This window comes from Podarcis vaucheri (genome assembly GCF_965113315.1).
Source record: "Podarcis vaucheri genome assembly, chromosome: 11".
NCBI classification, from domain to species: Eukaryota; Metazoa; Chordata; class Lepidosauria; order Squamata; family Lacertidae; genus Podarcis; species Podarcis vaucheri.
Genome location: NC_138749.1, coordinates 37,786,511 through 37,809,245, shown reverse-complemented (window position 1 = coordinate 37,809,245; position 22,735 = coordinate 37,786,511). Strand labels below are relative to the sequence as shown.

At 38.4% G+C, this 22,735-nt stretch overlaps 1 protein-coding gene across 9 annotated transcripts in view; it reads left to right on the top strand.

The window, feature by feature from the left end:
* MCTP1 (multiple C2 and transmembrane domain containing 1) overlaps window positions 1-22,735 on the top strand; it is a gene marked incomplete at its 3' end in the record, with an annotated part of 173,270 nt that overhangs the window by 114,697 nt on the left and 35,838 nt on the right. Inside the window, exon 18 of one of the 9 annotated variants that reach the window (XM_082191347.1) lies at window positions 21,380-21,430. The exons of the other annotated variants lie outside the window; for them this stretch is intronic. Coding sequence (XP_082047473.1) covers window positions 21,380-21,421 — 42 coding nt within the window. Of the gene's footprint in view, window positions 1-21,379; window positions 21,431-22,735 lie in introns of those variants that run through there. 9 annotated transcript variants of the gene reach the window in all.

The window sequence follows — 22,735 nt, the reverse complement described above, 5'->3', positions numbered from 1 at the left end:
GTCAAGACAGGAGGACTCCTTGGAGACACAGCTTTAAGCTGAAGAAAATGGCTCGCCACCAGTGCTGTTTTTCTAGAAAAAGGGGTGCCAAAACTCACCATGAACACCTCCCTTGTTCTCTTATAACAGCAATGGTGCCTACCTGAGAGGTGCCAGAACTGAGTTCCGGTGAATTCCTGCTGAAAAAAAGCTCCGCTTGCCATACTGATTTTATCCTGATTAGTATTTAAATGCCCTATTGCCCCCAGTTCTGCTAGACGTTTTCTTAGGGATGACAGAAACAAAATGTGCAAGAATCCTGCAGTTTGCTTCATGGTGCAAGCGCAGTGCACAGAAGTTATTTTTCCATCAGTAAATTGTGTGCCAGTGACCTAACATGGATGGTAAATGATCAGATTCATGCACAAACAAAGCAGTATTTAATGGCAGGATTTGGAGAGGTATTCCCAACAACTTTGGTGTGCCTAGTGGGATATTTGACTCTGGGCAGTAGAATTCTGTGCCATTTCACACATTGCGTCTGCAGATAGGGAGGGGAGAAACAAACTATTTAAATACATCTTTGTTCTGCACCATAGATTTACTGGTACAGAATCAAACATTTTTTTCTGATCTAAACCCTTGTCATCCCCTAGAAATCACTGTTAGCCTTTCCGAGAGGGGAAAGACAAAAACCTCTTTTTCCCCCAGTGGGCTAACACTAGGTAAAGGAGGCAATTTAGTCCAGGGAAATACGTGATTTCATACAGTTTAAACAATGATCAGTAATAATTTATAAAGCAGGATAAATGGGAGATGTGGCGTATTTTATTTGATTAAAGAGTATTTAATAACGCAAGTAGACAACTAGCAAGGAAACCGTTTTGAAACGTGTCATGTAAGGAAATACTTTTGCATATGGAATGTGTAAAGTTATTTCCTGTGTAATTACATCACTTTAATCTGCAGTTGATCATACGTATAGTGATTGTACAATAAAAGATCCTATCCAACAATAAGTGTGCTTAATAGCTAAATATTCCAACTGAATGCAAAACAGTAAGATAGAGAAATATATATTTAATATGAAATCCCTGCTTTGTTTAGGAATAGGAAACATGGTCAGTCAACTTTTTTTAAAAAGGAATATCAAGTGTGCAGCCAAGGAAGAGCTTACTTATCCTTCAGTTTTTCAAAATGTTCTTCCCTGCCAAACTAGTGCATCAGATCACTTTCGTTATATATGAAGGAAAGAATTATCTTGATTCTCAGCTTAGGACATCTACCACAGGTAAACATGAGTGTTGAAAGCCCCCCTTCCTCTGTTTCCAAGTCTTTTTGTGTCCCTTTTCAGGCTCATCTACTTGTTGCCCTAGGCCAATACTGCTTTGCTGACCCGGTCTTCTTTGATGTCCCTCACTAACAGTGTCGTTTTCCCCATTTGTTTTCACATTTCCAAGGGCTGCTTTTGTGTTGACTCTTTGGTCAGCAGGTGCAATTCCAATTGACAACAATTCTTCATTAAAAACAGAGTGCAATCTAGTCTGTATGTTTGGCTAGATTCCTTAATTAAAGAGTTAAATAAGTAGCCGGCGAAAGTTTTAGAGAAGACTCTAGGACTGGCAATATTCTTTTGCTCATGAAAACTAGATGTGTGCAATTCTCAGTGTTAAATTAAGCATTAGAGCTAGGTTACTATTGAGAAAGAGTAGATCTTGCCTAGTTATTCAAAGCAAGCACCCAACTTGCTTGAAAAGCCAGAGGAGCTGGATATCATTGGACAGCAGATTTGAAATTAATCTCCTTCCAGAAGAGAGTAATCTAATTTACAGTGTGAGAAGCTGGATGATTAGAGGTGGTTTTGTGGTGTTTTTTTGCCTGAAATGGAGATTTCTTTCAGAAGTATTTTTCTGTAGAATGTAGAATTGGTGGGAAATGCTGTTTCGTGGGGAAAAAATGGATGTTTTCAGAACTGAAGGTCTGCATTTTATAATCATTAATGCATTTGAAGGAGAGTACATATAATACTCTACAAAGCAGAATGTTGATCAAATTCATGATACATTTTTTTTTAAAAACAAACCCAACAGTCATTAGCTCAGAAAAAGTGAACTTTCTGTTAAAGGGCAATGCAAAATTGGAATACAGTGAAACTGCAATTAATGTCTACCTCACAGTAGCCTTTATTGCTTTCTAGAACTATATTGTCAACATGATTAGGCATGTCTGTATTCATATTATAATGGATCACCTTCCTTAACTAGAAATAAGTCATTAATGGGCCAATTCAAGTTTTCCTCCTCATTAAAAAGATAAAGCTAAAAAACCCCACCTCTTTTTGACTAATCTTGTATCAGTTAAATCCTGCATATTTATTACTTAAAACATAAAGATTCCCCCATATGGAAGAAATGTGTAGAATCCATTCTAAGATGTATTTGACTTCCTAGTAAAATGCAACATTTGATAAAAATCCAAAGTATTCATGTTGGTATTCAAGGAAAATCCAAAAATCCATAATGGCATTGCCATACTCTGCATTTTGGATTGTTTGAGAATTTTGCTTTGAACAGCTTTTGTGTTTCCCCATGTAAACTTAAGCAAGTAAGTAAATGCTGTGTGTGTGTGTGTGTGTGTGTGTGTGTGTGCAACCATTGGATCAATTTCAGCCCCCCTCCTCCTAATTTTTCTTCCATAAGAATCTGTATGTCACATGTCAATAAGTAATGCATATTACTCTGCTATAAGATTGTCACCAACTTTTCTCTGTTAATGAAAGCAGTGTGTGTGGGCAGCATCTCTCTCCCTCTCTCTTCTCTGCCTGTTTATAATGGGTGGGGTGGGGGAAGAGAGTCTTCTCTTTCATTCTGTGTAGTGTTTAATCCCAGTGATTCTCTCCACATCATCCCTGCCAGGGTGGTTTAGCTAGCTAGCAACATTTCATTAGCTTCCTTTCCTCCCCACTTTTCTTGCCATAACGCTGTGCAACTCCCAAACCTTCACTCTTTCCTTCTCTGCATTCTTCCACTTGTTGTGCATAAGATCAAGGCAAAACTTGCAGACTGGAGTACTTTCAGAGCTATGATGGGATAGTAAAATCTGTTGCTTCCCCCCTCCTCCAGAAAAACCCAGGAACTGGTAGGAGGCTTGTGTGCCTACAGCAACCAAATTGGCAAGCATACAATGGCTCTAGTTTAAAACAAAGCCTATTAGAGGTACAAATAATTATTATTTAAACTCCCTTGGTAACTTGTGGATTATTGGAATTCTTGATGAAACAGTCTGCAAGATTTTGTATTGACTGAAAGAAGCTCTAATGCAAAAGAACAACAACCCACTATATGCTTAAGATGACTGCGGATTTGAGAAGTAGTCTGCCTCCCTCATGTCGTACCATTAGCATAGAAAACATGAATTAATAAAAAATGTCACAATGTTACATAATGATAACAATTAACAGTGTGAGGACTCATTAACAGTACTCTTAGCACTCAACTTTTAAGTAAATTGTCACATTTCTAACCATGAATTTATAACACTTCACAGATTTAGTTTCTACCAAAAAATTAATTTGGCTAGCTAAATGCTAACACTTTTTTTGTGGCTGATAGCAATTAAGCATTTTAGATGCATTGTATAGTATTCAAACCTGTTTATTTTCAAAGCTTAGAAAGAACTGTGAAACTAATAACAACTGAGTTATGAGAATGCGTTGTTTCTTTATGTGTCCTAATGCTACAGTTGTTGTTCACTGTATATCATCTTACTATCAGCCTTTATAAAATGTATCCATTTCAGCGATGGATCATTTGAGCATGCCTATGCAATTCACAATTGAAAACTCTGGCAGCCCTATCTAGTACTACCAAAATGATATCAATGAACTGGATGGAGTTACCTACCACAGGAACAATTACCCGATCAGGGTCAAATACCCTTCCACCTTTCTACCTGAACACCTGCAAATTGAGCTGTGTCCCATTCAGAATTTTAAGAACAGAGCCATTGTCAGGGAAGTAGTTTGTTTCTGGGAGAAAATTATGCCAGTTCTCTTTTAAATGAAAGACAAGTCTGTTGTTACTTAAGGGATATTAGGCTTCACTGCATTTTTGAGGAAAACAAATTTGCTGTAACTTTATCTGTAATGTAGTACTGAATAGGTGCAAATAGGGTCTACATTGTATGTAGCAGAGCAGGGGAAATAAGGGTTTGTTAAAACCATAAAAGGGATTTGTAACCATTATATTTCTAAGGAACTGCTTTATCAGAGTCTGGGTTATAGGGGAAATGTTTTAGTTACAGCCTTAACATTAAATGCTTGCCTTGTATTTTACTCAAATGTAGTCTAAAAGAAGCAGGATTTTGTTTGTTCTGCTCACTTTGTGAAATCACAAATTTCCTGAAAGTAAACAGGCGTTTTTAGCTAGCCAAGGATTAAAGCACAGACTAAACCAAATTAATCATTCCCAAAACTGAACATTGATTTGTTTTGTGCTATGATTTTAGTTTATTCATTTAGTAAATAGCTGCTGATTTTACTATTTCACTTTTTATTTTTTTAAAATACAACTTTAAGTGTACTTAAAATGCATCAGCGCATTAATTTCCCATTTACTCAGAGAAAATATTTGAAGCTAAATATTTTCCTTAGGGTTTCACTGGGTTATTTTACTTGGCTCATTCAAAATTGCCTTCTGTATCTAATATTAACAATACATCTTGACTTCACCATAGCAGTTTATTCTTATAGAAAACAAGACAAAACAAATAGTATAGAGAATACTTTGTCTTCATGAAAAGTGTGTTGCTGAGTCGTCTGTCTTAGCATCTTTTTTTTAAAAGTACGAATGTGAAGTGAAACTACTAAATTTATTGAGAGATATTTGTGAATGGAGTCTACCTTATATATTTCAGGAAGTAGCCCTGGGAATCAGAGGAAGGGCAGGTGAACAGTTGTACCTGCTAAACCCAAGGGTCAATTAATTAAACTCAGCAATTTTTCTCCATAGTTTTCAGGATCATGCATGCAGAATATATGTAAACCAAGATCCATGTGAAATTGCTGGTTATGAAATAAAGGTAATGGAGATTCGTACAGTTCAAAAGACTGAACCTGCACTTCTCTGTACACTTACTTGGGAGTAAGCCTGTTGAAGTTGGTGGGACTTGCTTTTAAGTAAACATGATTAGGAACAACCTGTAACGGTGTGAACGTTTACTTAAAAAACAAATCTCACTGTGTATTTGAGTATTTATTTCTGGGTTAGAAGTTTATTTTAGGACCAAACTATTAATCTGTAACCTTAAGAAAAATTTCTTGGGAGTAAATTCCACTAAAAGTTACACCTGCAAGTAAATGGGACTTGGCAGTAAAAGTGCAACCCAGAGCCCTTTAATAAGTGGGATTTCAGTATACTGAGAATAAAAGTGTTGGTTGCCTGAACAGAATCGTGCCACATCTTCTGTGCCCTTTTCTGTCAGTAGCAAGATGCAAAAGATGCTTCTTGACTGACAGAATGGATCCATATTTACCATGATGTTGAAGTTGTCTGTATTTAGATCTAGAAATAAAAGTTATCCTTTAAAATGGCATTATATATGTTTCTGTTGTAAAAGTTAGAAAGTATAATTTAATTGCCATACCACTAAAAACCATTTTATGTCCAGGATGGATGAGGCACAATTTTAGTGAGATTTAAAGTACAAAGCAGCATAGGCAAACCAGATTAAAGAATGATTTATTATATTTGGGTTTTCACATTTATTCACCTTTAAGACATCTACTTTAAAAGAAAGTTTAAAAATAATCTTGATAACCAGAACAAATGATAAAAATGAGACATCGAATTCACAAAGGCTTTATAACTTTATGACAAGTAATTCATCTTTTGGGGTTAGTATAGCATTCTGCACCAGCATATGACTCATAATTGACAATCTCAGTTGTGTATTTGTTCTTTTATGGATTTTAAAGACTGAATAATGCTAAAGATCAGAAATCTTCTGGAAAACCCATGCATTAATTATTATTTTTCAAGAAACATTGTTAAAAGTTTTTAAAGGTAGTGATGCTTCTTTTTGTGCAGAGAGAAATTTTGTGGGAAGATATTAGAAATATGGAAATAATTCATGTCTTATTTCATACGCATTCTGAAACATGGAGCTTCTGAGAACTAATGTAGAATTTCAGCAGAGTTTATAAGCACACTGAAGTAATCTCTAAAAATATGTAATTGGCCAAGAATTGATGTTCACATGTGAAATCCAGTTTTGAGGCTGACTTTTCCTCTTAGTATTTCAGTGGGCACAGTTCTCCTGTATAATTTAAGGATCTGTGTTGATCATTTTAAGACTAACCCTATTCATTTTAAAATCTGTTAAAATATTTTTTTAGTTTGTATTTTTGCATTTTGTATTTTCCTTAAAAAATAATAATTATAAATTGTTGTAAATTTCAATACAGTTGAATTGGTTTTTTCTAATACAGTCCTCTTGAAAGCCTATAATATTGCCTCCCACCAAATATATTCACCATGATTACAGTGCAAATAAAAATGGCACTTAAAAAAAGTCAGCCCAATAAAGACGTTTTTGCAAAGTAGGCATAATGCATTTTTAAAAATTAAATATTAAGTAAAAATGCATTTCTCAGTTTTGAATTGCAATCATTTCATTATAATGAATACATTTATTTATTTTTTATTTAAAAAGTTTGCTCTTTAAATATTTCCAAAGCATTTTTTAAAATTGTAATTAGATTATTAAGTCAAAAATCTGCAGACTTCCATCCTGATTTTTTTAAGCTGAATAGAATAAATTTACAGCAATAGAAAGTGAATTAAAAAAAAAAATTCAGCAGTGTTTGCATTTAGATGGCACTCTTTCTTGATTTTAGACTCTTAAATAAGATTAGTGGAATTGAACTGTTACTGTAAAATCTGTATGCATACAATACTTCAGGCTGCAGTAGTCTTAAAACAAATATTAATCCTATTGATAGTTCTTTTGAATTATTTTAAAAAGAGTTTGTTTAATCAGTAATATGTATTGACATAGTTAATTTGCACATTTAATAGAATAAGAAATGTGAAGTGAAAATGTTGAATTCAGCTCACAGCTGTTTTACAGAGAAAAGCCATCTCATACCGATGTTGAAAACTAACGAAGTGGGTAAATTCTTTGGGTGATATTCAGCTAAGTCATATTCAGAGTAGACCCCCATTGAACTCTGAGCATGAAGGACAATGGATATCACCCGTTGATTTTAATGGGCTTACTCTGAGTATGACTCTCATTGGATAGCACTCTTCATCATTTGCACAAAAAGCCTCCAACACGTATAGATTCTGTCCACCATTTAATAAAATTCATTATTATATGTAGTTTGGAAATATTTTTTAAGATGCTACTGTGTCCGTTAATGACAAAATGTAGTGATTCTGTACAATGCATTAATTGTCTTTCTGAAACAGGTGTAGCTGATGCCCTGATTATGCTTAAACTATTCTAGGAAATAGTATTTAGAAGTCAGCCTGATTCAAAGGCTCCTTTTGTAGTTGCAGGAATGCTGAGATATTCGTAGAGTTCTTGTGCCTGTAAGTGATTTTCCCATTCACTTTCCTGTTAAGAGGAGTTCTGGCCAGGCATCTCCACTACATCCCCTCTCCTTGATGGAATTTCAATGTAGGAGCATTAGATCATGATCAGTAAGCACCAGCGGTGGAAGAGTATCAGTGTCTTCCCCCACCCCCAATTTTTAAGCTTGCCTATATCTTTGTTGTAGAACGCTAACTTGCCTTGTTTCCTTGAGTTCACTGACTGCACTTTTAGAAAATGCAAAATAAGAGAAACTCAAAAGCAAATGTGTGTTAAATATTGGATTAACGGGGGTGGAGGGAAAGAACAGTTTAAATGTTGGGGTGGGGAGCTAGACAAAAAATAAGGCCATTCTAAAAACTATGTATAATAAGCAAAACAAACCTTTTATACATCTGCTATGTCGATATTTTAATATGGGGCGTTGTGATTTTTAAAATTTCCATCTTGTCTGTTGAACAAAATAACCATTAAATGTTGTTCTTCATTTGAGCCTGTAGGTAGCACTGTTGCCTCACAAAAGCAATGATCTTTCAAAGAGGCACAGCCTGTTTTATTTATTTATTTAATCTTGGTAGCCTAAATCCTAGCTAGCAGTACATTTGCATAATTTCCAGACTTTCATGATGATCTGTGCTATTACAACAAGTGGCCTAAATATTGTCTTGGCCTTGGTGGGTCTCTCTTTCAAAGATGTTGTGTTCTGTTCTTTCCCTCTGTGATCTGATGGAGCCTCAGCTCAGCACCAAAGCCCAGTATGCTATTTGAAATCCCGAAAGTTACAGTGATAAGCTATCTGAAAAGAAAATTCTTTTTTAATGCATTGCTTTTCAGATACAAATGCATCTGTGGGGTTCTCTCTTAACGTTCTGCATTCCATTTTCTTCTTTATACAAAACACTATTCAGCACTTGCTTTATTTTCAACTCACTAATGAGGTAAATGAAGTCTCAATCTCTTAATCTTGCTTTTCTTTTCATCTCCGGACACGGCCACCTACAGTATTTCCATTAACTTGTGTGAGAACTGGATTGGTTCATATGAGAGTGGCATATAGCAGTAGTAAGCGGTCCCTGCACGGTGCTTACGCCATTTATTAACAAGTACTCTGAAGTTAGCAGCATGTGTGAATAACAGTTGCTGTTTTGAGAGTTCCCTGGTAAATGCTGTGAATAACCGCTGTAGGTGAAACAACATAATTCAAAGCTTGCACGTTTGTAATTCTCCCAGAAGGGATGCATTGTCTTAAAATTTCCCAGAATGGCTAGTAAACAGTACACCAGCTACCAAAGTGCATTTTTGTCCAAGGTTCACATGGCTTTACCAGTGGCACTTTGAATCATCAAAATAGCTTTTTTTTTTTACCAGAGGGATTGTTCTGCCCCTTAATACGTACTTTCTTTTAGATCCATTATACCCATAATCAGTATATGCTACCAAAGGAGATTTAGTTATTATTCTAACTAGCAATCATAGCTTCCCTGAATGAAAATTTGGAGCTTTATTCTATTTTATTAACAACAAAGCAGAGAAAAATACTGTTTTGAAGTTATCATAGATTTGTTATATCTTGTCTCTAAGGAAGATGGCCTTTAACGATTACAATAGTTTCCTTTTATTCATTTGTTTTTTTGGTTAACATAAGGCAGCTGTGAGTGTAAAATTCATTGAAATTCACTAAGTGGGATTCAAAAAAAACTTACAAAGGCCTATTAATGTGCATCTTTATTATTCCTTTGTCAGTGTGCTGCACCATGGGAGACTTGAGAAGGGAACACTACAGCCTTCTATGAACAAGCTGTTTTCTAATCATATTATCTGTGCATTTGTGCGTATACTAGAACATGCAAAGTCAAATGCAGGTGGGAGGGAGCTAACCTTTGACTCACTGTAGCAGCAAAAATATTTCAGGCTATCAGCATGGGAGTTTTCAGCTTTTCATTGTCTCAATAGAATAGAAGGTATCTTTATCTTGAAGGCGAAGAGCACAAATAGATCCCCTGTGTATGCTGTACCACTGTTTGCATGGATTCTTATAAAATGTGAACCTTGCAATTTGAAAAATTAGTGAGGGAATTCAAGCATAAAAGAAACCGAGAAAAAGTATTATGCTATCTTATCTGAGTGAATTCAATAAGGTTAACAACGAGAGCCTCTCTTGCCTTTTTGGGGGGTGTATGTGATAGGTTCTCCTTTCTCTTTTTCTTCTCCCCCCGCTGCCTCCGCCCCAATTTTCACTGTCACCAGCGAAGTTAGAACAACTGGTGTTCACAAAAATGTTCATAGCTTTATTAGTCAGAGAAGGGAGACCATTTCCATTGTAGAGGGCCCCAAAGAATGAATAAGAGCTGTTGAATGCCTGGGCTCCATTGAACAGGAACACAAACTGATGTAAAGGAATCTTCTATCTATACATAATGAAATCTTCACAATGTTTTCTTTTCCCCCCCTCCTTGTGGAAAGCACCCAATACAATATGCTATAGCAATAATGATTTTTTTGTGTGTCTATCTACAAAGTTATAAAGCTTTTATTTACATGAGAAATAGCTAAGCCAAGTAGGTATCTTAATTTTGAAAATAAGTAAATAAAAAACTGCCCTTGCCTAGTAATTTGGCAAAGTGAAAAGAAACGGGGGGAAGTCTGTCGGTAACCGTAAATGCTGCTAGGATTCAAAGAGTTACCAATCACTTTTGCCAGCTCAGTAAGCTTTGCTGCTTTCTTCTTCTGCCTGCAACATATATGCACTGGGTGGCAGTCCAGAAGAGGCTCCAACTTTTCAGGTGATGCAGGAGGGCTTCAGTAGAAAGGTAGTGGGCTCAGAAGCCCCTGGCTCAATTGTGCTTTTTGGAAAGTGTAGAATTGGATATAATTTAAGCAGTGCCAAAACACTGGTGATATTATGATCCTATATTATTTAGCTGAAATAGCGGTCTTGTAGCCCTTTAAACATTAACAAATTGATTGTGACATAAGCTTTCATGGTCTGGAATCCACTTCATCAGATGCACGAAGTGTTATCTTCAACTGGGAGGTGTATATACATATGGGTGTTGAGAAAGGAAAATTATAAATAGCAGGGTCAAATGGTAATGAAATGCAAAAATGCAACAGTCTGTGTACTTTGACCCTACTGTTTACATGTCATGCATCTGATGAAGTGGACTTGAGTCCCCTAAAATTTATGCCATAATAAATGTGTTTAGTTCTGAAGGTGCTGCAAAAAATCTTCATTGGTTTTGCTACAACAGATTTGCACGGCTACCCTTCTGGAAGCATTTACATGGCGTGGCTGAAGGTGTTGTAGATGTGGTGTGGTAGTAGTTGTTGCTGTTATCTTCACCAAGTTGTCCAGGGCTGGTCTTAGGGAAGTCAGTAGTCAAATGTAAAATGTAGAGTACTTGTGTTGCCACCTTCCAGACCTCTCAAGGAGGTGGCACACAAAGAAGGGTCTTGGAAGATGATCTCAGGGTCCAGGTAGGTTCATTTGGAAAGAGGTACCTTGAGGTATTGCGGTCCTGAGCCATTTAAAGCTTTATAGGTCAAAACCAGCACATTAAATTGGGCCCAGAAACTAATTGGTAGCCAGTGCAGTCGGGCCAGGATCGGTGTAATATGCTAAAACCGTCTTGCTCCGGTGAGCAACCCGGCTGCTGAATTTTGCACTAGCTGAAGTTTCAGAACCATCTTCAGAAACAGCCTTATGTATAGCACATTGCAGTAATCTAACCTTGAGGTTACCAGAGCATAGACAACAGTAGTTAGGGTGTTTTTTTCCAGATAGGGGAGTAGCTGGGCCACCAGCCAAAGCTGATGGAAGGCAGTCTGGGCTACTGAGGCCACTTGAGCCTTGAGCAACACCAAAGGATCCAGGAGTAACCCCAGGCTACGAACCTGCTCCTTCAGAGGAAGTGTAACCCCATCAAGAGCAGGCAATCTCACACCCATCCGGTCTAGGGAACCACCCTCTAACAGTGCCTCAGTCTTAACTGGATTGAGTTTCAGTTTGTTGGCTCTCATCAAGTCCATTACTGAGACAAGACACTGGTCCAGCACTTCCACTACCTCACCTACAGATGTAAAGGAGAAATAGAGCTGAGTGTCATCAGCATACTGCTGACAATGTACTCCAAAACCTCCGGATAGATGTTAAACAATGTAGGGTATAGGATTGAGCCCTGCAGAACCCCACGTTGAAGATTCCACTGGGCTTAAAAGCATTCCCCAAGCAACATCCTCTGGGAAGGACCTTCCAAGTAGGACTGAAACCACCGCAAAGCAGTGCCACCCACCCCTAGTTCGGACAGTCGCTCCAAAAGGATACCATGGCCAATGGTATCAAAAGCCATTGAGAGGTCGAGAAGAATTAACAGGGACATGTTTCCCTTGTCTCTCTCTCAGCAGAGGCAACCAGAGCAGTTTCTGTGCCAAAACCGGGCTTAAACCCCATTTGAAATGGATCCAGAAAATCAATTTCTTCCGAAAGCGCCTGGATCTGGTCTGCAACCACTCGCTCCAGAACCTTGCTCAGAAAAGGGAGATTAGGTTTTCCAAATCCAGGGAAGGTTTCTTAAGGAGTGTTTTTACCACTTCCTCCTTCAAACAGGCAGGGACCACCCCGTCTCATAAAGAGTAAAGTTACCAGGCGTCCCCATTTCCCGGGGACAGTCCCCGGATTTACAAATCAGCCCTCATACAAAATCCATTGAAGTTGAAAAGTGTTCCCAGATTCATTGAAAAAAATCTGGTAACCTTAATAAAGAGGCATTGATTACCTTCCTGGCCCAGTCAGCTGTTACCTCCCTGCTGCTTTTTATCAGCCAAGAGGGGAACCCTGACTGATCCGAGCCCCTTGTCCACATACTCAAGCCTTACCAGCTGAAACTCATCCAACAAGACTAAACTGTTCTCTGGACACCCCATGAGATCCATCTGCTATAACAGGAGAGTCAAGGTCTTGGTGGATGCAAGCAATTTTATCCTCAAAATGCTTTGCAAACAAGTCACAGCAAATGTGGGGGTTTGGGGGGGGCAATTGAGTTGTTGTTTTTATTCTGATTAAGTATTTTGTGGTTTTATATTTTGACTTTATTCTGTGAACCACCCTGAGACCTCTGGTTATAGGGTGGTATATAAATTCAATAAATAAAAATAAAACAAACAAATACTTGTTCCAACAGAAAATAACCCATCTCTTTTTCTAGATGAGTTTTCACAGCGCATCTTGTAATCACAATTTAGATACTTTACTGGCATAGTTATACAGTGGTGCCCCGCAAGACGAATGCCTCGCAAGACGAAAAACTCGCTAGACGAAAGAGTTTTCCGTTTTTTTAGTCGTTCCGCAAGACGAATTTCCCTATGGGTTTGCTTCGCAAGACGAAACGTCTTGCGAGTTTGTTTCCTTTTTCTTTAAGCCGCTAAGCCATTAATAGCCGCTAAGCCGTTAATAGCCGCTAAGTCGCTAATAGCCGTGCTTTGCAAGACGAAAAAACCGCAAGACGAAGAGACTCGCGGAACGGATTAATTTCGTCTTGCAAGGTACCACTGTAGTATGCATACATGCCTGAGTATATAGAAAGGGATGACTCCAAGCATTTGCTAGGATGTGAGCAAAGAACTATATGTTCTGCTACCCAGGACATGCTCAGATCACATGCTTGATCTGTGAGTCCTTTGTGTCTCGTATTGGGGACATTGTGTTGCACATTCTGACCAGAGGCAACCAACTTCAGTGGCTTTAAAAGAGGATTAGACCAATTCATGGAGGATAAGACTATAAGGGGCTGCTAGCCAGCATATTCCGCTGTTCGCTGCCTTGGAAGTCAGTATGCTCCTACAAAGCAGCTTCTGGAAACCATAGGAGGAGAGAGTTCTGTCACACTCAGGCCTGCTTGCAAGCTTCCCCTGGCATCTTGGTGGCCACTATGATAACAGAATGCTTAACTAGAAAAAGGGCACTAGCTGGATCCAGCAGGGATCTTCTTACTGTCTTATGTGAACACTACACCTCTTTGCTTTTGAGATTCTTTCTATGGCATGCTATTCTATTCCTATGGTCCTATCAGAGTTGTTGGATATCCTTGTGCACTGTACTAACATTTCAGGAAGGCAGATCCTGTGGATGCCTGAAAACGTAATGTGCTCCCAGAGAGCTCCGGGAATACAAGTATATATATACAACTAACATACTGTAGTCATCGAGGCTTTAAATTTCCATTTATTTTAATCTTACACCTCCTAAGTTACGGAAGTATCAGAAATTGTGAAATGCCAAAATTTTGTTGTGTTGACTGTTGATATCAAGCTGAATTCCTGTGATGGCACACATTGGGAATTTCTGGTGTATTTTGGTAGGAGGACTGGGAAAGTAGCCAAAATTACAGTGACTTTCCAAGGGTTCAGACAGGTATGGGTTAAATGAACCAAGGCAACTCTACATATGTCTGAGTCACAAAATTGTGCCAAGCAAATGTGTTTGGGTTAGTGTCTCTCTTTTTGCCACATAGGCTATATACGATAAAGCAATGCAAAAATAACTTTTGGGCCTCCAGGGGGCCAAAAGTTACAAGTCCCGTCATCCCTGGTCATTGACCATGCTTGTTGGGGTTCATGGGAATTGTAGTTCAGCAGCCTCTGGAGGCCCAGAGGTTCCCCTCACCTGATGTGTAGACAATTATTCTTTGTGCTTCAAACCCCAACACTGAATAATATGCCCACAGGGTGCCAAGAAGTTATGTGTGAAGACCCAGATTAGGCAGGACTGTACTTTCACCTGCTAAATTCGTTTTAGTTTTTAAAAAGCAGGTCTCCTTAATCCAGACTTGTTTTACTGCTTTATTTTGAACATTCTGCCTGCCACCGACTGCTACATATTTCTATGTTTGCTTGTCTGTCTTGGCGTTCTGATAGGACACAGTGATTTTCTTGGAATGATCCTGACTTTTCTCCTCGGATGGTGAAATCTTGAATCATTCTAACCATTTCCTTTCTCAATTGGTTTTGCCTTTTCTTTTCTTACATTTGCATTTGCCTGCCTTCCAGAGCACTGTTGTATTGGCTAGGCAGATGATAGGAGTTATAGTCCAGAACGTCTAGAGGGCACCAGGTTGGGGAAGGCTGGTAAATATACACTTGTTTTTCTGAGTCTGTGTAAATGCTGTGAGACCCGAGTGGAAGCTGCTTTTAACAATGCTAAGCTTGGTGTTAATTAACCAAAATAGATTATCCCCTTGCCTCTGCCGTTGCATTTGTGCTAACATTTGGTTATTACCCTTTGCTACGGATTTCAAGTTTTATTTTCATGTGTTGAAGCAAATTCTCACACGGTCTTCAAATTATCTCCTTGGGGGTGTTTTTCCTGAGTTAATCCTGACAGAATCTTCCTGCCAGATATGCCCATCAACTCTCTACATACAGGAACCTCTGTGCTTCAGGCTGTATGCAAATTTAATGCCCATCTCATTTCTGTTTCTCTTACATGGATGACAGATATTGTAACAATAACCTACACATTTCCCTATGGGGTTTCGATTGGATTTCCGTATATAAGAGTGCTTATATATGTTTTTTTGTTTTGCATGTGTGTTTCAGTACAATATTGGTAATGTATATATGGGAGGGAATGTGCGTTGTTTGCTTACATTTATGCATAGGTAAAATGTATATGAATGCATGTGTCAAGGCAGTAAACAGCCAAGGAATATCAGAAATGTATCTAGATCCCAGGGAGACTAATCAGTTACTAAAAAATAGATATGGTGGGGGAAAGTGATAAACAAGGAATGATAAACACGGGATGTATACTGGAAAATAATTCCTAACATTCGAGGGTTTCTGCCTTCATAAGGAAAACAAGAAGCAACAGCATAGGAAATGAGCTTTTGTTTTCTGATGTTTCAAAACCAGCATAGTGAGGGCAAATGATATACCAGCAATCACAGAGTTTTCTTTACATGTGTCTGCAGTTGTCAAGGCAGACTTCAAGTGTTTGTCTGAAACTAATTTTCATCATAAGTAGCTTAGAAGGATTGGGATCAGTTTAACACCACCTGCTATATTATGTATCTTAAACGGGAATGGTCCTCATTAAAAAGAAAAGAAAGAAGCCTAAACTTAGATGGTGTGTGCATGCGCCTAAGATGGGGGGAAAGGTTTGAAGTGCAGCTGCTTCATATTTTACTGTGCCCCTTGCACCAGCACCTCAGGAGAATGCAAGGTTGCTGTTGAACTCTCAGCTAGCCATGCTAGTGTGGTTTCATGCCACTGTACATTTGGTTGCTATAATTGGAGTCATTGCTACATCTTGGGAAAAGAGCTGCTATAATGACTTCATTACAGCAGTGGCAAATGCAGCTCCCACAGTTAGTACACTTGCTGCTTCTGCTTGATCATAGTCCATCTGCAAACCAGATGATGGTCTCACATGGACTGAGGTGCTCATATCAGGCCCACCCTAGAATATGAACCACCCCTGAGAGACTGGCTGAATCATGGGCACCATTCAATAGTGGTTCATATGCTTCATAATTATACCACACTATAATTATGCAGATCAGGTGATTCAGGGAAATGGACAGTATGGTACTGTTGTCCAAAAACTATCCTCCATTCAGTTATCACCCAACCCTTAGAGTTTCTGTGCTTTTAAAAAAATGATGCTTCATACATATTGGCACGATGGCAAGTAGACTTTGCTATTCTGAGGAGGAAAGTGGTTAAAGCTCATTAAGACAGAATTTGTGGGGGTTTTTCCTGATGAAAATGCTACTGATGGAATATTGCTTTTTGGTATTGGGAAAATTAGAAAGGAGCTTCAATCATAGTCAAACTGTGAAATATTTGTCACTAGCAACCTCATACCTAGCGTTGCTCGGGAATTCTAAGAAACAAAAAAAATCAGTGCAGTTGTGAAAGGTTCGTTTTGCCATCTTGATTCAAAATGGTGTCCAGATACTGATGAAAACAAGTTACTTGATCTCAGGAACCGTAATATATCTTAAGAAGTATGTAAATGCATAGCAGACAAATAACTTTCTAAAATATATAGTATATATCTAGAAGGCACATGAATTGTAGATTTTTCACAAATACTGAATAACCACTTACATGGAATTGAGGGTGCAAGTAGACTAATTTTTTTAAAGAAAGACGGTTGAAATACACATAACACCTTCTCTGTTGGTAAAGGGAATCTGCAGATATCTCTATAATTTTAAAAAACGTGCAATATCTGTGTATATACCATGGGAAGCAAAGCCTCTCTCTGATCACTTTCACCTCTTAAAAACTATTGTCTGTGTATACGTCGTGAGGGAGAAAGCAGCAAGTTAATGCTGGATTTCGCAAAAACATCTTTGTAACAATTTCTTAGCTGTTCTTGGCCTAAACATGGATCAGAGGGGTTTGCTCTTTTGTGGTCTCATTTTACAAATCGCTGATAGTAAAATTGTTACTGTGCTCAAAATCTGTCTTTCAGAATAAATCTGTGTTGGTTTTGGGAGGGTCTGACTGATGAAACTGAGAGCAAAACCAAGAACGGGGATTTTAGAAATTTGTTGTGAGAATGCCAGACAAAGTCCTCATATCTAGTTTAATTAGATTTATTGGGAACAGATTCAATTAAAATATAATTGCATGTGTTGTGTATACTTTGAGACTGTTTTCAGTAATTTTCTTTTCCTCTACACCAACTTTGTGAAACATGATAAAAATTTCTCGTGACTGAAACATTTCAGTTTAGTACATCTAGTCAGGACGCTATGTATGCGTGTGTGTAATTCTACATTTGTTCATGTTGAATAATATATGACTAAAATATCTGGAATAGTAGTAGTTGTATGATTTAGAAGAGGCGCTTTTGACACTATAGATACACAGTTTGATTAGTGTAATAGCATGGCAATATATTTGCATTAGAATATTTCACAATGCACTTTGATAGAACATACATTCTATCAGTAGAATTTTGCTTGTGTTATGTTTCTGTGCTTTCTACATCTTTTTTTTAAGCTGCAGGTAAATCTCTAGGTGCATATCTGAAACACTGTAAATATTCAAAAAACTAAAAGAACCTGGTTTTGGGGCAATGGTACTATATCACTGCATTCATCACTGATTTTATTGCCTCCAACATAAATTGTACAAGTTTCAATGCTATTAGTATGGTTCAGATTTCCAACTGGGGCTAGCCATTTATATTTCCTGTTTTGCAAGAATCTCTAGATTGTTTTCCTCTGTCTCTGACACTATAGAGCTACCTTATATTGAACTGTGATCACACGGCATCATGCATGTTGAATTTTCTACACAGAAGTAGCTTCCATGTAGGGAATTGCATGAATCCCTTCATTGCAGTGGGGGCAGGACATTTTTCATCAGAACCACACTAAGAGGAAGAGTTTGAATCCCCACCTCTGCCCGTCAGACTCCCAGGCATGATTGGAGTCTCAGCCAACTGTTCTTTGCGCTTCTAAGATGATTTGTGCAACACAAACATTAAATATGTAGGCTCTAATATCTACTGCTCTGGCAAGTTCACCAGTCTGGGTTACCATCCTGTAGGGATTACCTGAATATGAGCTGCTGAAGGAACCTTCCTCCTGGCATTAGTTGAGAGGTTTTAATATTGTATGTTGCCTCAGTTGCCTTTGGAAAGAGAGGCGACCTATAAATAATAGTACAGGAAGCCACGCAAGAAGCACAGAATCAAAAGGTGTTTTGACAGCTGTTTCAAGAAGTGTAGCTAAGCCTTTACATCATATCACAGGTTCCCTTTTGACTGCTTTTTCAGTTGCTTCAAAAGCTCTAAAATCAACATTTTTCACACACAACCCCTTTCATACACCAGGGATGGGTAAAATGATGTGGGACAGTGTCCTCAAGCTAAACTAGATTTGGGGGGCATAATATATTTCAAACTCACAGGCAAGGGAGTGGGCTTGGGTACTTGAAGTTGGTGCTGCACTCTTTCCGTTCAGATTGTTATGAAAGTTGGGTGCCACGTCCACTCTCTGCAAAATTCCAGGGGAGTCCAGACACTCACCCAAGGTCTATGTTCCTTTGGAGAATTGAGACACAGCAGAGACTGTCGTAGCTTTAAGAAATGTAGTTTATTCACCTAATTACACCTTCAGTGCACGTGGAGGGAGTCCAGATCTTACAGCATTGTCATTTCAAGAGGGGCTTGTCCCCCCACAGCAGTGCAGCCCTGGAGTCCAAGCCATCTCTCCCAGCCAGCCTTCAGCCTGCCTACCCAAGATGGATCCCAGTCTTTCTTCTTCTCTCTTCTTTTTCCCAGCACACCTTGCTTAAAGCATTTCCTGTTACTTCGAAACCACACCCCATCACCATCACAACCTATGTCTGCAGAGGCTGTCAGGTGGGCCATCTCTGAGCTGTGACCTCCCAAAAGCCACTGTTGTAAATCTATACTGTCTTCCTCTTCTCTGGAAGGTTCAGGCTGGGGAGGTGGTATCCACCATTCCTCCCGCTCCTCTGCCCAGTGCCTGGCAGATAAGTAGGTCTGTGTCTGTGTAATAAGATGAGAAGAATCCTGCAGGATCAGACCAAAGCCCCATCTAGTTCAGGATCCTGTTCCCCACAGCAGCTAGCCAGCCTGTGGGAAACCCACAAGCAAGGCATGAGTCCACTGCATTCTCCTGCTACTATTCCTCAGTTACTGGTATGCAGAGGCAAGATCCCACTGATCCTGGAAGTATCAACTAATACATGCCACCCTGACTTCCATGATGGGAGGGAGGAGGAACAGGGTTGTCAAGCTGTATTTTTATAAAGAACATGTTCCGTATAAATTTAGCTGCAGAATTGGACAGAACTGGCTAAATGTACTGCCGTGTAATTTTGAGTCAAATTCTTTGCTAATGTGCCACTTATATGTAGCATGTAAAAGGGTTCTAGTTTTTTCTGCTTTATTATTGTAAATAATATTTGCCAACATATGTTGAAATGTCAAGTAAGCAGATGTAGAAATTAACTCCAGCATCAAAACAGTAATTTGAAAGGTGACGTTCTTGAATAGTCAAGTACTTAAAAAGCAAAGGCTTTTGCATGAAAACTTGTATGCCACCAAAACTGAAGTTATTTGCAGCTGTTGACTGAATCAGTGACTTGCAAAGTTAATATTCTCTGACTCAACGCTAACACAGGCCCTGTTTTAATACCTAAATGACTCAACAGACCAATCCAAGGCATACAGTATTTTTTACATTAAGCAAACAATAAAATCCTGTAAGTAAAAATTAAACACAATTTAATTGGAAGCACCTTACATGAGTTTCAAATGGAATGTCCAAGTAAGCATTCAGAGCCAGAAGAATCTGTTCAAGCATGTCCACCCCCAGGAATGAATCTGAAAATTGGAGGCTAAAACTTACAGATTTGTGCTCATGACTTGCAGCTTTTTGTTTTACCTGAAACTATCTTTTTTTTAATTTGGAACTAAATCAGTGTATGATGCCATAAAACAAATACTTTCTGGAATACAAAAGTGCCACCAATTTGTTGAAAGTGCTCTTTTAAAAAACACCTAAAATGTTGCTTTGCATCAGGATCCTTCTAAATTAAAGAGAGCACTTAAGTTTTGTAACTTTGTTGGACAATTGTTAAGGAACTTTACAAGCCACAAAGAATCAGAAAGCTCTCCAACCTGAAAGGCATGGATAATGAGAGGGTTTCCCCCCGAAAGCTTAATAGGGACATAATTGAATTACATAATAACTTCTTATAGATTGTGATTACCTCTCACATCAGCACTACATTGAAAACATAACCTGACTTTCAAGTCGTACATAATAATAAAGCAAAAAACAAATTGAGAATGGGCTATAAGAGTAATGTGTTCGTTTAGCAAATAATTAATGTACAGAATGGTCTGCTAGGTAAAATGACCAAGACAAAGGCCCAAGAAACAATTGGCAACTCTGTTGGGGGAAATTGAGTACTAAAAAGAGATAAGCTTCAATGAACCTGAAACCTTTACTACTTAGACATTATTTGATCCAGTCATTAATGCAAGCCAGCTGCAATTTGATACTAGTGTATTTCTACCATGAAAAATAATGCCAGCTCCTCTTGGTTGGGACTGTAAATCTGAGTGAGTAAATGAGTACTGAACTGCAGTTAAGTGCCACGTTGACTGCAATGTGTGTATTCTACTTGGATTCTTAAAAATGTTTGTCAACTTAGTAATGTATGAAAGATCACTAACTCTTTGAAGAAATCATCTACCTGAAATGGCTTTGATGAGCATATATTAAAAGACTCTTATCCAACCATATGCATATGAAAATTATGTGTCCTTGAGCGTTTTCTTATGTAAATGTTAAGATTATATCGAGTATATAAAGAGAACCCATGGCACAAAGCAGAAAGTGTGGCCTCGGATCAACACTGCCAGAACAGCAATACACAATATGGTTGCGTCCTTCCACAAGAACATGCATGGCACCATCCAGTATGATGGCTTATCCTCTGACACCGTCCTTATAAAGAGTGTTGTGAAACAGAGCTCATTTGCCCCAGTGCAATAAAGCATGTCTCTCCCGTATTGGTCTCTACAGCCACAGCAGTTGCTGTAACTCTCCAACAGTTTGACTTAACCCCCAAAGATGGACTCCTCTATTGTCTCCAGAGACAAATGGATTCCAACACACAAAAACTCTGGAATTTTGATAACTTGGTAACCTTTGTCATTGAACCAGTATTTTTCCTCTCTCCAAAGCTAGGACCTATAGAAATTCTCAATTTGTTGTAAACAAAGATTTATCTATCTTTTTCAAAATAGGTAGCTACAGGTGGCACGAGAAGATATAGGAGGAAGATTTGAAATTTGGAAAGCATTTAATCTCACCCCATTTCAAGTCGTGTTCCAATACACTTTTTCTTTAAACATGGTAGCCACTTTCCCCTTCAGACTTCACAATAATGAAAGGTTACATGTATGTATCAAGTGTTATATTGCACTTCGTTATATAGAAGCTGGCAGCCATCTAAAACTCTATGAAAAGTTTAAGAATAAAATAAATGCAGTTTATTAAAACTGCAACTTTAATTTAAATATTGATAGCAAGTGGAACAGAATGAAACCTTTTTTTAAAAAAACCCACATACAGAATACTTCTGGTTTACAATATTAAACACTAAACCTCACATGAAAAGTTCATGCTTGTCTTATACCTGAGTTGACAATTAAGACATGTGATCTTGGCTTAGTCAAGAAGAAAGTTAGATCCAACGTGAGCTTCAAGCGCTAGGTGTAGTCGGCTTTTATCCTTATCCTTTTATCCTTAGCTGGCGGCCCAGAGTGAGAACTTCCACGCTCAGGTCCTCTGGCCAGACTCTGTCCAATTGGCTGCTTATGATTGGCCAGTTTAAACTTTAGACTTGGAGGGCTATCCCACCCTGCAGTGCAATCAGACAGGGAATTTGCAACAGCTGGTTGCTGGGACGTGACTCCTTGCAGCCCTGGGAATGGAGGGCAGCTCGCGAGGGTTTGCAACCACTGTCCACCGGAGCAGGGTAAGCAGCCATTATGGTACAACTAAACGCATAAAATTTCCTTCCAGTATTAGGCAGGATTCATTTGATGTTATTCGGCTTATCCAATTTTAGTATGAAACATTAACTGAAGATATTCCACATGAAGAACTGCAAAGTTGATGGAGCCACCTAATCAAAACAAATTTACCTTGGCAGATTTGTCAACATCAGTGAAGTCTGCTTTTAGCTAAGGCCCTAGAAGTTTTGCAGAATTTCTTGTTTTAATATAAATTTGGGTTCCCACCCCTTCCCTTTTCCCACTTACAATCGTGTAAAGACATTTCACATCATTTTATAGAAGTTAAAGATGAAAGTGCTGTGACTTTGCTTTGAAAATACTGACAATTCCACAATGCAAGCCCCAGAGTCTGTAGATACAAGCATCACATTAACAGTCCACGAATTACCGATGAAAAATTCATGCCACTGTAGTAACTTTCATATTGGCAAAAGTCAGACAGAAGTGAAAACAGCATATTTAACAGAGAAATCTGTAAATATTCACATAATGATGATGATCTCCGAGACACTTTGCTCCCCCTCAACTGAGGATTGCATTGTACACAAAAAAGAGGAAGGAAAAGTCTCTATCTGCAGCCCA